The sequence below is a fragment of the Myotis yumanensis genome, unplaced genomic scaffold (genome assembly GCF_028538775.1).
Source record: "Myotis yumanensis isolate MYYU_CA2020_CCGP unplaced genomic scaffold, mMyoYum1.0.hap1 SCAF_20, whole genome shotgun sequence".
Taxonomy (NCBI): Eukaryota; Metazoa; Chordata; class Mammalia; order Chiroptera; family Vespertilionidae; genus Myotis; species Myotis yumanensis.
This window is the reverse complement of record NW_027223771.1, coordinates 2478329-2490954: the sequence shown is the minus strand read 5'-3', so window position 1 is coordinate 2490954 and position 12626 is coordinate 2478329. Positions and strand designations below refer to the sequence as shown.

Here is a 12626-nt window from a genome sequence, read left to right as displayed (position 1 = left end):
TTAAAAAGTAATGTTCAGAAACTTGTTTAGCAACTTGGCAGAATAGTTTTATATCTGTTGAGTCTAATAATAAAAAATTGAGATTTATATGTGGGGTTTTTCTCTCACTTCATTTTTCTAGTAAACAGTTTTTATTGTATATTTCAAAAGTGTCTGTCCATGACAGACTGGCCATTTTAAAAACTTGCCCTTCCCCAGAAACAGTTTGAGAGGCAGCTCCAGCTAGAAGGGAAAAATATCCTTTCCCAGAGAATTGAGGGAGAGGATGTGTGTTAAATTTCCTGCTACTGTTTTCTAAGCCAGTGACGTGTAATCGTGTCCTGATTTATTGTGTTGCTGATTATTTATGGATATACCGGGATCTCTTTCGCCACCCTGCAGATGACATCACCATGGTTATCTGTCCTGGGATCGCCAACCACAGCGAGAAGCAGTACATCCGAACCTTTGTTGACTACGCCCAGAAAAATGGCTACCGGTGCGCTGTGCTCAACCACCTGGGCGCCCTGCCCAACATTGAACTGACCTCGCCACGCATGTTCACCTACGGTGAGTAAGCAGGGGCACGGTCACGTGGGTCTCCTGGTTTCTGTCCCCACTGCGAGTGCGCTGTAACTCCCACCTGCCTCTTCTCAGTGTAGAATTTGTGCCAGTCTTCAAGAGACGGTGGCACAGCCCTGGCCAATTTGGTTCAGTGGATAGAGCGTCAGCCTGTGGACTGAAGGGTCCCGGGTTCGATTCCAGTCAAGGGCATGTACCTTGGTTGCGGGCACATCCCCAGTGGGGGGTGCTCAGGAGGCAGCTGATCGATGTTTCTCTCTCATCGATGTTTCTAACTCTCTATCCCTCTCCCTTCCTCTCTGTAAAAAAATCAATAAAATATATTTAAAAAAAAAGAGAGAGAGAGAGAGAGACGGTGGGACACACAAATGGGCCCTGAACCCCCCCATCTCACAGGGGCAGAAACTGAAGGCGGGGGGAGGGAGTCGGCTTTTGTTTCTGCACCTAATGTCATGATTAATTTTTTAAAATACATTTTTATTGATTTCAGAGAGGAAGGGAGAGGGAGAGAGAAACATCAATGATGAGAGAGAATCATTGATCAGCTGCCTCCTGCATGCCCCCCGGGCATGTGCCCTTGACTGGAATCAAACCTGGGACCCTTCAGTCCACAGGCCGACGCCCTGTCCACAACCAAACCAGCTAGGGCCTAATCTCTTCTTAAAAAGACACCAGTCATATTGGGTTAGGGCCCACCTAACAACCCCATTTTAACGTCATCATCTTAAAGGCCCTTTCTCCAAGCGCAGTCTCATTCCGAGGCCTTGGTGTGCTCTCACTCCCCATGATTCAGACGCCCCTCTTACCCAGCTCACGTTGGTGACACACCCCTGTGCCAGGCCCAGGCCTGGCGTGCAGGACACAGCGATGACTCAAAGTCTCCAGCCACACGGAACAGCCGTCTCCAGGTCCCTGCATCAGAACCTACTTAGTCATGTTAGTGACATTTGAAACAGTGGCTTTCGGGCAGCCGTAACTCTGCCTTTTTTTGGGGGGCGGGGGGGTGGCTTGAGGGAAAAGGACTTTCCTGTTCCCAGCAGGTTGCCTCTCCAAGGTGGCCCTGTCGCCCTCATCTCGCTCAGGCCAGGTCAGTGTCTCATATTTCATCGTGGCTTTAAGAAGCTGCAGCAAGATTAGAGCCCTAAATCTTGTTACTGGTGCTAATCCCATAGGGATTAGATACCTAGAACCTCATTAAAGTCCTCCTGGTATTCAAAACCAGATTGCCAAGGCTCTTAGTGAACCGGCCCAGGGAGGGGCCCGCAGACACTGAGGCTTCGGTAACTGGCATCAGGTGGAGACCCTGGGAAGACCCGGCCTCTACGAGAAGACTGATCCTGGGGCTGGGCAGACACATGTCCTTGCCAGTCCCTGGCCGGGGAGAGAGGCAGCTCTTCACCAAACACCAGCAGCTTGTCCGGCATCAGGCAGGGCTGGCCCTTGATCCAGATCAGACCGTTTGCATTTAATTACACCGAGCCTCCCAACGTGCCAACCCAATTAGCCGTAATTGCTCCTCAGCAGTGTGGCAAACCCGGGGTTTGTACCTGCCCCAGTGACATCCCCGAATCTGCTCCAGGTCTCAAATAATTAGTCTCAAACCCGAGTAAAGGAAGATGTGTCTAAAAGGAATCAGGTGGTGAGAAAGCAAGACTTTTATTTAAAAATGTATTTAAAAATAATCGTGTTACTTATTTTTAATAGCCAGTGCAAAAGTCCGAATACAGTGGGGCCTTGACTTATGAGTTTAATTCGTTCCGTGACCGAGCTCGTAACTCAAATTACTCGTATGTCAAATCAAAAAGTGAATGAGTGAGACACGTGCTGCTGGGCTGATGTTGTGGCGTTCACTGTGACGTTCGCTGCGCCAACTAGCGGTGGGGTATCTGAAGCTGGCTCGTAACCCGAATTTTAGCTCGCAACTCAAAGCAAAAACTCGGCCGAGAGACGGCTCGTATCTCGAAAAACTCGTTAGTCGGGACACTCGTAAGTCAAGGCCCCACTGTACAATGAGTAAAACTATGTCCCGTCCCACTCCAGTCCCCCCCCCCCGCCTCCTCCCCAGAAAATTAATGTCTGCTACAGTTGTTCAGCGATCATTCAACCAGACACGTGTGCACATATAATCCCTTTAGAGCCCAAGTACACACGTTCGATGGTGCCAGTCCTCCTCTGCCCTTGTTTTTGCCCCTCAGTAAGGTGGCACGGAGTTGTTCCACGTCAGCAGGTCAGACTCGGTGTCTTTTTCACAGCAATTTAGTCCTCTCTGGACGGAAATGTAGGTTGTTTCCAATCCTTTGCTGCTACAAACAGGGCTGGAGTGGACATTCCTGCTCTCATATCTTTGCACACGCATGTGCATCTTTACGTACATCTGCAGAGTAAAGTCCCAAAGATGTAATTGCTGGACCAACGATCTGTACTTTTCAAAACAGGCACAAAATCCAAACTCTCTGAACGCTGGTCTGTTGTGCACATGTTTCTTGCCACAGCCCCTAACGTTCCCTGTGAGGTTTTATTTTAGGCTGAGTCTGGGGTCGGTGCTTAGAAGGGTCCTATGCATCCCTTCACCCATGTCTGGCAACCAACCTGCTCCTCTAAACAGAGCTGCTGAGACCTAACATGGCTGCACCCGCTTCCCAGGGGGCCCCGTTGAGATCATTCCTTCTGGGCAAACTAGGCCTTTACGCCTCTCTGTCCATAAGTCTCCTGTGTGTGTGTCTGAATGGGCCACGTCCCTGGGCCCCCTGTCCTTACGTCACCAGGAGCACTTGATCCTACTCCCACAGAGCATCGGGCCATCCCTCTGGACTGAAGCTTGTCTTTCCTTCCCTCTCCCCAAGAAGATCCCGTTAATAACAGCCACCTGGCACTTTTCTTAACCCCACGGATCACTGTACAGATGGGTACAGCATCCCGTCCTATTTGTAGCTTAAGAAGCTGATCCCAGAGGGTTTGCTCTTGCGTTTGCCTTATCTGTGGGTGAACACGTGTGCTCCTGCACTCTCTGAACCTCTCTTGATTTCCATGCGCATCGCACAGCCTTCTCACAACCCGCCTTTGAAGGAGCATTACACGTGTGTGAACCTGGTACCTTCCTTCACGGGCACTGCTAACACCATGCTTCCTCTTATCCTGGGGGACCTGGGAACTTCTCTCCAGGGGCCAAAGAGACCTGTCTGTCTGAGTCTCTCTTCACACACACACACACACACACACACACACACACACACACATTCTCTCTCTGTTAATATCTTCGCACCCGACATGGCGCGTCCTCACCTTTCTGCCCACAGGCTGCACCTGGGAGTTCGGAGCCATGGTCAACTACATCAAGAAGACATACCCCCTGACCCAGCTGGTCGTCGTGGGCTTCAGCCTGGGCGGTAACATCGTGTGCAAATACCTGGGGGAGACACAGGCGAACCAAGACAAGGTCCTGTGCTGCGTCAGCGTGTGCCAGGGGTACAGCGCGCTGAGGTGAGCCACCCCACCCCGCGCCCCCACTCCTGTCTCCCGTCGGGCCCTTCCATTAGCACGTGTTTGCTGAGATGCCCCAGTGCACCTGACGCTGCTTCGCAAAGCCCCCGGGAGGTGCTGTGGCGGACCGAGCGGAGGTTTCTGGGTCGTTGCTTGCGCATCATGCACATGAGTGGCCCTATCAGACCCCTTCCGCCTGTCCATGCAGCTGTATTAGGACCAGGTCTGTAGCTGGACTCCCTGTGGAGTCTGTGGAAAGCCTCCCTCTGTTTGTGCTGCAGGAGTTTTGCACGACGGGGGGTTAGGAAAGGGCACAGGAGTCGGGCTAACCAGCGTCTGACGGCTGGGCCTTTCGAGCCCAGATCCCTCCTGCCCACGGAAGAGTCGGGTCTCGGGTGGCGTCTGGAAGGGATCTGTGGCAGTCATTTCAGCTGCGCCTCCGCCTCAAGCATTCCTCTCTCAGGTGTCCTAGGCAGCAGCACAAGGGGGTGACCTGCTGGGGAAAGGGTTGTCTCGCCCCTCGCTCTCCTGGCAGCAGAGCCCGGCAGGATGAGCCTGGGAGGGGTTACTGTCTGCTCAGAGTCCGTCCCCCCCGAACCCCAGATCGGTGGCGTCCCAGATCTCTCTCGAGTCACACACTCACACTCTCACACACACACACACACACACACACACACACAAACAAACACACACACACACACACACACACCTCCCAAGTCTTCAAATGCATGCATATTGTTTCCTGCACTCACTCTTCATTATAACGTCTCCTGTGTTACTGATGGGTACGACGGATAGAAAGTGAGTCAGCCACTGCTCACGATCATCATTATTCACTGTAAGATAAGAGTCGGTTCAGATCAGGGGCCACAAAGGCCAGTCTGGTGAACGGTGATGATCTCACTCCATGGAGACTTACTTGGGAGATTGTGTTAGAAGTAAATCCCCCCCTGGAGATTCTGACTCATGAATCTGGAGCCTGTGGCCAGGAATCCGCATGTGGACACATTTCACGGCGACTCCTGATATTTAGCCACGTGTGCAGTCACTGGGCTGGGACCTCCGTGGTCTCTCCAGCTCTAGTTGGCAGGACAAGGTGAGCCCCCTCTTCCTCCTGTTGGGGACCCTCCTCTCTGTCCCCTCTACTCTCTGGAGGGCCAGCTGAAAGGACCTGTGCCTTGGTCTTGGCTTGACTAGAAAGAACCAACTCCAAGTTCACAGCCATCTTGTAACCAGAGTAACCAGAGTCCCTCCTGCCCAGTCCCTGGGACAGCAGAGAGGCGAGCAGAGGCCTGCTCGGGGCTCAGGGGAGCAGGGCCTGGCCCAAGAGCTTCGGCTGCTCTCCCCGCCACGTGGTCCAGTTTTCGGCAAGCCTTCAGTCACCTGGAAAATCCTGAACCAGGCGCTGTGAAATCACTGTGAACACCGGCTTTGTGTTCAGAGAGCAATGGATTTGATACGTAGGGATGTGGGACGTTTCTTTTCCTGCGTTTTTCAATGAACAAAATCACCTCGACAGCCTTTTTGCATTTTGCGGCAGTAGCGCCACCTGCTGTTGGCAAGAGCACCCGATCAGCACATTTGGCAAAGGAAGGTGTTGGAACTGAGGCCAAGAAGGTTTAAGAAGCTGAGACTCTAACTCAGGGGTCCTCAAACTACGGCCCGTGGGCCACATGCAAATACAAACATTGTATTTGTTCCCGTTTTGTTTTTTTACTTCAAAATAAGATATGTGCAGTGTGCATAGGAATTAGTTCATAGTTTTTTTAAAACTATAGTCCGGCCCTCCAACGGTCTGAGGGACAGTGAACTGGCCTCCTGTTTAAAAAGTTTGAGGACCCCTGCTCTAACTGATGGCTGCCAGAGGAGGGTGGGGGGATGAGCAAAAACGGCGAAGGGAATCAGAGGTACAAACGTGCAGTTATAAAACGTAATTATGAGGATATAGGTGCAGCAAAGGAAATATGGTCAGCATTGTCATAATAACTTGTAGGGTGACAACAGACTTATTGCAGCATCACACAGTAAGGTATATAAATGTCAAGTAACTGCTGTACACCTGAAGCTCGTATAATGTATGTCAACTATACTTTAAATTTTTAAAAATACATTTTTTTATTGGTTTCAGAGAGGAAGGGAGAGGGAGAGAGAGAGAGAACATCAATGATGAGAGAGAATCATGGATTGACTGCCTCCTGCACACCGCACACTGGGGATCGAGCCCGCAACCTGGGCATGTGCACTGACTGGGAATCAAACCATGACCTCCAGGTTCATAGGTTGATGCTCAACCACTGAGCCACGCCAACTGTGCAACTATCCTTTAACTTCTTACAAAAAGATGTTTTTAAAAAAGAAGCTAGGGGCCCTAACCGGTTTGGCTCAGTGGATAGAGCGTTGGCCTGCGGACTGAAGGGTCCCAGGTTCAATTTTGGTCAAGGGCATGTACCTTGGTTGCGGGCACATCCCCAGTGGGGAGTGTGCAGGAGGTAGCTGATCGATGTTTCTCTCTCATCGATGTTTCTAACTCTCTATTCCTCTCCCTTCCTCTCTGTAAAAAGTCAATAAAATACATTTTTAAAAAAAAGAAGCTAGGGAACAAAAAAAAAAAAATGTGAGATGCTACAGAGATCTCCACACTTAGAATAGCTATTGTCACACAACTTCTCGCAATGAGCGGAGAAAGAGGCAACTGTATCCTAAGGTCCCGGGGCCCTGCACTCGGGGTCGAGGGGCAGGTCAGGGAGACACCAGGGTCCCGTGTGCCGGTGCTGCCCAGAGCTCAGCTCCCCGCAGCGTTAGCATGAGACCTCCTCACTGAAGGACAGAGCCTTACCTTAAACCAGTGTAACCTTTTTCCCCACCCTGGCCTGAGGGCAGTGAGCCTTCTCGGCCCTGGGATGGTGGCAGCCATGCTTCCCTCCTGCCAGGATGGAGCAGGGAAAGTTCGCCTGCCTCTCGGGGCCACACGGAAGGTCTTGCTTCTGGCAAATCCTTCCTGGCTGAGTGTATAGCCCCGCTTGTCAGCCATCCATCCCCTCCCTCAGGCTTTGCATCCCAGGAGCACCTCCCTTCTAGCTAGAGCCCTTCCAAGGCTCCAAAGCCAGCACCACTTGCTGTATTAGCAAAGTCTAGCTGCTGCCACCAGACAAGCTCACGTTGAGCTGTGCTGAGCCGGAGAGGGAGGGACACCGATGCCCTAAGTTGCTGGTATCTAGCGGATGCTACATGTTCCCTCGGCATGAATGGCGGCCCACTAGCCCTGGAAATGTGTGTGGTCAGGCTCCGTCTAACTCTCTGGTTTAATTCTTTTTTTAAAATATATTTTTACTAGAGGCCCAGTGCACGGATTGGTGCACCGGTGGGGTCCCTCAGCCTGGCCTGCGGGGATCGGGCTGAAACCAGCTCTCCGACTTCCCCTGAGGAATCCTGGATTGTGAGGGGGCGGTTCTCAGGTGATGCGCCCCAGAATCGGGCTTCCTCCTCTCTGGTTCCGGGTGCATCACCTGAGAACTGCAGCTGCCAAGTCACCATAGCTTGGCAGCTCCTGCGTTGAGCGTCTGTCCCCGGGTGGTCAGTGCACATCATAGCTACCGGTCTGACAGTCACTTAGGCTTTTATATATGTAGATTGATTTCAGAGAGGAAGGGAGAGATAGAAACATCCATGATGAGAGAGAATCATTGATTAGCTGCCTCCTGCACGCCCCCTATTGGAGATCAAGCCCACAACCTGGGCATGTGCCCTTGACCGGAATCGAATCCAGGACTCCAGTCCGCAGGCCGACGCTCTATCCACTGAGCCACACTGGCTAGGGCAGCAGTCGCCAACCAGTGGTCCGAGGACCACTAGTGGTCTGTGAGGTCCGAAAAGTTGGCGACCGCTGGGCTAGGGCACTCTCCAGTTTAATTCATCATTTGAACTCCATTATGACTATCGAGGCCAGGACAGACTCATTTCTAACACCACTAATCCTGGTCTACAGAATCCTGTCTACAGACTCCCCTCCACCATTAACAGAAGCAATGAAGACACCACTGGGGTCCCCCAGGCGGCCTCTGTCGGCCTGTGATGGGGCCAGCTATAGAGCAATCGGGTGTGAAAATGGATTCTCTAGCTCAGTGGTCGGCAAACTGCGGTTCTCGAGCCACATGCGGCTCTTTGGCCCCTTGAGTGTGGCTCTTCCACAAAATACCAACTTCTGCGCATGGGCCACGAAGTTTCAATCGCACTGTACATGCACGCCCGCACGTGGTATTTTGTGGAAGAGCCACACTCAAGGGGCCAAAGAGCCTCATGTGGCTCATGAGCCGCAGTTTGCCGATCACTGCTCTAGATCAAACCCCTGATTTGATGGATGAGGGAACTGAGGCGTGGCGGGTGAAGTGGCTCATGCAGGGCTTGGCAAACTACCCAGTCGGATCAGATGGGCCATAGTTCAAGTTCCTGCTCTCATTCACTGTGGCAGCCGCCTCGGGGCTCACACCAAACAGCAGCTAGAGTTGCTTTAGGTTTTTGCCTGCATTGTTCGTCCCCACACCCACCCACCCCTTACACACTCCCCTCAGTAAGCCCGAAAAATGTGTGCAAGGTAGGAAACCAAACAGAGAAAGGGGTCCCTGCCAGTGAAGCAGACTCTGCTGCAGGCAGGTTCTGTGACTACGAGGAGGCCTAGGTGCCGGAAGAGGTATCGGGAGTGTCACCAACATAGCCTGTGTCCCTGGAGAGGTCTCTCCTGGGTTCATGTTCTGCACGTCTCTGACGTTTTCCACGCAGAGAGCGTGAGTGCCATCGAGGCCCCCTGCCACCGTAGGGAGCAGCTGGCACTTGTCAGGGGCAAGAGCCCCCCAGCCTGCTCCCTCCCCCCCCATTTCCTCTCCAGGACGCACCCCATCACCCTCTTGTGGTTCTTTCAGGGCCCAGGAGACCTTCATGCAGTGGGACCAGTGCCGCCGCTTTTACAACTTCCTCATGGCCGACAACATGAAGAAGATCATCCTCTCGCACAGGTGGGTCCCCTCCCTCGGGGGACAGTCCTGCCTCGGCTCATTTGGGCGTCGCTGAAGGCCAGGACTCTGCTTTCTCCAGGGAACATGAAGGGGCGGGGGAGATGCACATGCCCTGCTGGCTGCTGTCATCATTCCCAGTGAATCCAGGCCGTCCTGGGGCGGCTGGTCAGTGTTCAGGAACCTCTCCCCGTAGGAGGCTTTGTGGTTGGGGGTCTTGGGCGTCTGGCCGAGCACCAGTGTGACAGGAGCCCAGCCCCTGGTGCCACCTGTGGGGTCCGGTCTCCGTGCTCCCCGGCCTCTCCTGCTCAGAAGCCGGGGGGCAAGGGGCAGGTGTAGGGGGGGGGGGTAGGGGGGTAGCCCTGGCCAATGCTCAGAGCAAGCCCGGCGTGCAGGAGCTCTCAGTAATATGAGCGTGACTCACTGTTAAGATGATCATCAATATCTTCTGAGTCCCAGAGGCTGGCACGTAATGGGCTCTCAACAATACATTTTTAGGGTGTTTTTAGCACCATCCGAGAAAAGGCAATTTGACTGCATGACCAGTTACTTACTCTCTTTTTTTTTTTCAAGGGCCAGCACTGTGGTGCTTGCCGTCCTGGCCACACACCCAGATGGGGCCCCTGTGGGTGGGTTCACGTGGCGCTGACCTTGACCCTTCTTGTCATCCTGAACAGAAATGATTACTCTCCTGAGTACATATTAGCTTTGCAGCTCACACGTTGGAGAGCCTTAACCAGTTAACTGCCTCGCGTCCAAAACGGAAACCATCCCCACACGCCGCGATTTTTTTAATTTAATTTAAAAAACCAATTTGCAATGAAGATTATAAAAATAAATATATTCCTCCCAATTCGGTGTTCTTGAATATTTTCAGCTGAAAATTCTCATGAAAAATGATTTTAAAGTTGGTCAGGGCTGCCACTTAGGGAAAATTTTTTTTTATAGACGCACATGGCATGTGGAGAAGGTCCACTGCTTGCGTCTACAGACGCTGATGGCGTACACGGGGCTAATTTGGCCGCATGTTAAGTGGGTTAACTATTGTCTGCCTTGATAAGCACAGAAACAACTCGTAAAAGGAAAGGGGCTCTGGCAGGGGGGCACCATCACCGCCCATGTAAACACGAGGCCCCGCTGTTTGGTCCACTGCCCACCATTCACGGTGTGACTGCCCGCCCGGGACCTCCTCCCCCGCCAGGAAGGCCTGGTCATAGTCACCCGGGCTCAGCCCCGATCTGGAGTTTGTCTAGCGGCCCCTGAGAAGGAAAATGAGGTCTTGACACCCATCTTCTGCTAGTTATTCCCAAGTCAACAGCGCCAGCTCCTCCTCAGAGAATTCTGAGGGCTGGAGGCAGCTGTTCTAACTCCTCCAGATGCGCGCTGTCCCTGCACCCTGGCCACCTCCGGGCCAGGAAGCAGCTCAGCCATAGTTCTTGTCCGCTGTAGCATTTTTTTAAATTAAAAATGGTTTCCAGCTGCGCTGTGGAGCCCTGGCGATGAGATGGGAGGTGTTTCCAGTGTATGTGGGCATTTGCTTCGTTTCTCACCCGCGTGTCCTTCTCTGCCTTTGTGTCTCCCTCTAGACAAGCTCTGTTTGGGGACCATGTGAAGAAGCCCCAGACCCTGGAGGACTCGGACCTGAGCCGCCTCTACATGGCCACGTCCCTGATGCAGATCGATGACAACGTGATGAGGTGGGTCCTCCTGTGCTCCGGAACGGGCCAGGCGGGAGGCCGCAGATGGGCTGTCCAGCAGCGGGGGGTGGGGGAGGGGGGTTCTCTGCCCTCTTTAGTGCTTAGGGCTTTTTTTTCACCCCTGAATACATGTCCAGTGTTTAAAATCAACAGAAGAAGAGGGGGGAAAAAGACAAAAACAAACAAAACCCCTCACAGATTTCACAGAAAATGAACATTGTAGTTTCTCTTGGAAAGTAGGAAGAGGATGCCCCCTCATTCTGCATCCCTGCTGGAGCTGGGCTGGAACCGGGGCTGGAGCTGGGGCTGGAGCTGGGCTGGAACTGGGCTGGAACCGGGGCCTGGGGTCACACCCCAGCTGCCCGCAGTGCTCACCCCGCCCGTGTGCTCCACGCCGGGCTGGGCTCAGGCGCCACACACCTCCATCTGCAGTGGAGGGAACGGAAAAGGAAGTATTTCTTGTCCCTGCCTATGTCTCTATCAGAAGTAAAATAATAGACCAAGAGGGCTGTGTGTAGCAGAAAAATGACAGAGCCTCTTTCTTTGGGGCGTGGACACTCCTCCGAGTGTAATACACAAACCCGTCCACCTCACCCATCTCCCTCTCCCTGTCCGGCCCCTCCAGGCCCCGAGGTCGGCACCCTGACACTGTCCTCCTTCCTGGTACCAATAGTTTCCAGTTCGTCTTAACCGGAAAAGGTCAAGTTGATTTCTGACCTCGTCGTTCTCTCACTTTTTTAAGCCCCTCTTTTTTTTTTTTTTTTTTTAATATATTTTATTGATTTTTTACAGAGAGGAAGGGAGAGAGATAGAGAGTTAGAAACATCGATGAGAGAGAAACATCGACCAGCTGCCTCCTGCACATCTCCCACTGGGGATGTGCCCGCAACCCAGGTACATGCCCTTGACCGGAATCGAACCTGGGACCTTTCGGTCCGCAGGCCGACGCTCTATCCACTGAGCCAAACCGGTTTCGGCGAGCCCCTCTTTTTATTTAATGATCATTTGACACCTTTAGGCCTGGTCCAGAGCAAGCTTAGGTTCATTCAATAGATAGGCACTCGAGGTCGACCAAGATGGCGGCGTAGGTAAACACCGGAGACCGCTGCCGCAAACAACCATTTCAAAAATACAACTAAAAGACTGAACGGACATCACCCAGAACCACAGGAAGGCTGGCTGAAGAGAGACTCTACAACTAGAAGGAAAGAGAACAGCAAATCGAGGCTCAGAGGCGGCGCAGTGTGGAAAATACAAAGGTACCGAGGTGCGCGCGAAAGCGGGCTGGTGGCTGAGGGCGCGGTTGTCGTTTTCTGTCGGGAGTGAGTCTCAGACTCTGGGCTCCAGATCCGGGCGAGTCTCTAGGGACCCAGACTCAAACGGGAGAAGCGGGATTACCCGGCATCAGTTGGAACCTGAGGGCAGCTTTCTCTCCGAGGTTTGCAGCGGCTGCCGGGGTTCTGAGAAGCAGAGCCTCTGGGAACGGGACTGAGCGTGGCCATAACTGCTCCCTCCGCCCGCCCTGTTGATCCCGCCCCGCCCAAAGCCTGCGCACAGCCATTTGCTGATCGCCTCAGGCAAAGGCTGGATTAGCGCCTCCCCAGAAGACAGAGTTTTCCGCACAGCTGATTCCTATAGCCAGCAGGCCTGAGGGTCAAATCCCCCTAGTGTTAACTACAACAATTAAGGCTTGGCTAGAACAAGACTGCGCACAGAGACCACAAGGGGGTGCACCAAGAAAGCATAAAAGATGCGGAGACAAAAAAACATGACAGAAATGGAGGATATGGAGCTAAGAATCGCAATTTTGAGGGCTTGCCATAAATTTGTGCAGAACCTCACGAAAACTAATGAGACCCTCGATGCTACGATAAAGAAATTA

General features: G+C 52.8%; 1 protein-coding gene across 1 annotated transcript in view; it reads left to right on the top strand.

Annotated features, from left to right (window-relative positions):
• The window catches only part of ABHD2 (abhydrolase domain containing 2, acylglycerol lipase), a 68714-nt gene that overhangs the window by 47644 nt on the left and 8444 nt on the right, over nucleotides 1–12626 (top strand). Inside the window, exons 5-8 of the mRNA XM_070400644.1 lie at nucleotides 382–549; nucleotides 3858–4041; nucleotides 8958–9050; nucleotides 10634–10744. Of these exons, the coding sequence (XP_070256745.1) occupies nucleotides 382–549; nucleotides 3858–4041; nucleotides 8958–9050; nucleotides 10634–10744 (556 nt within the window). The remainder of the gene's footprint in view (nucleotides 1–381; nucleotides 550–3857; nucleotides 4042–8957; nucleotides 9051–10633; nucleotides 10745–12626) is intronic.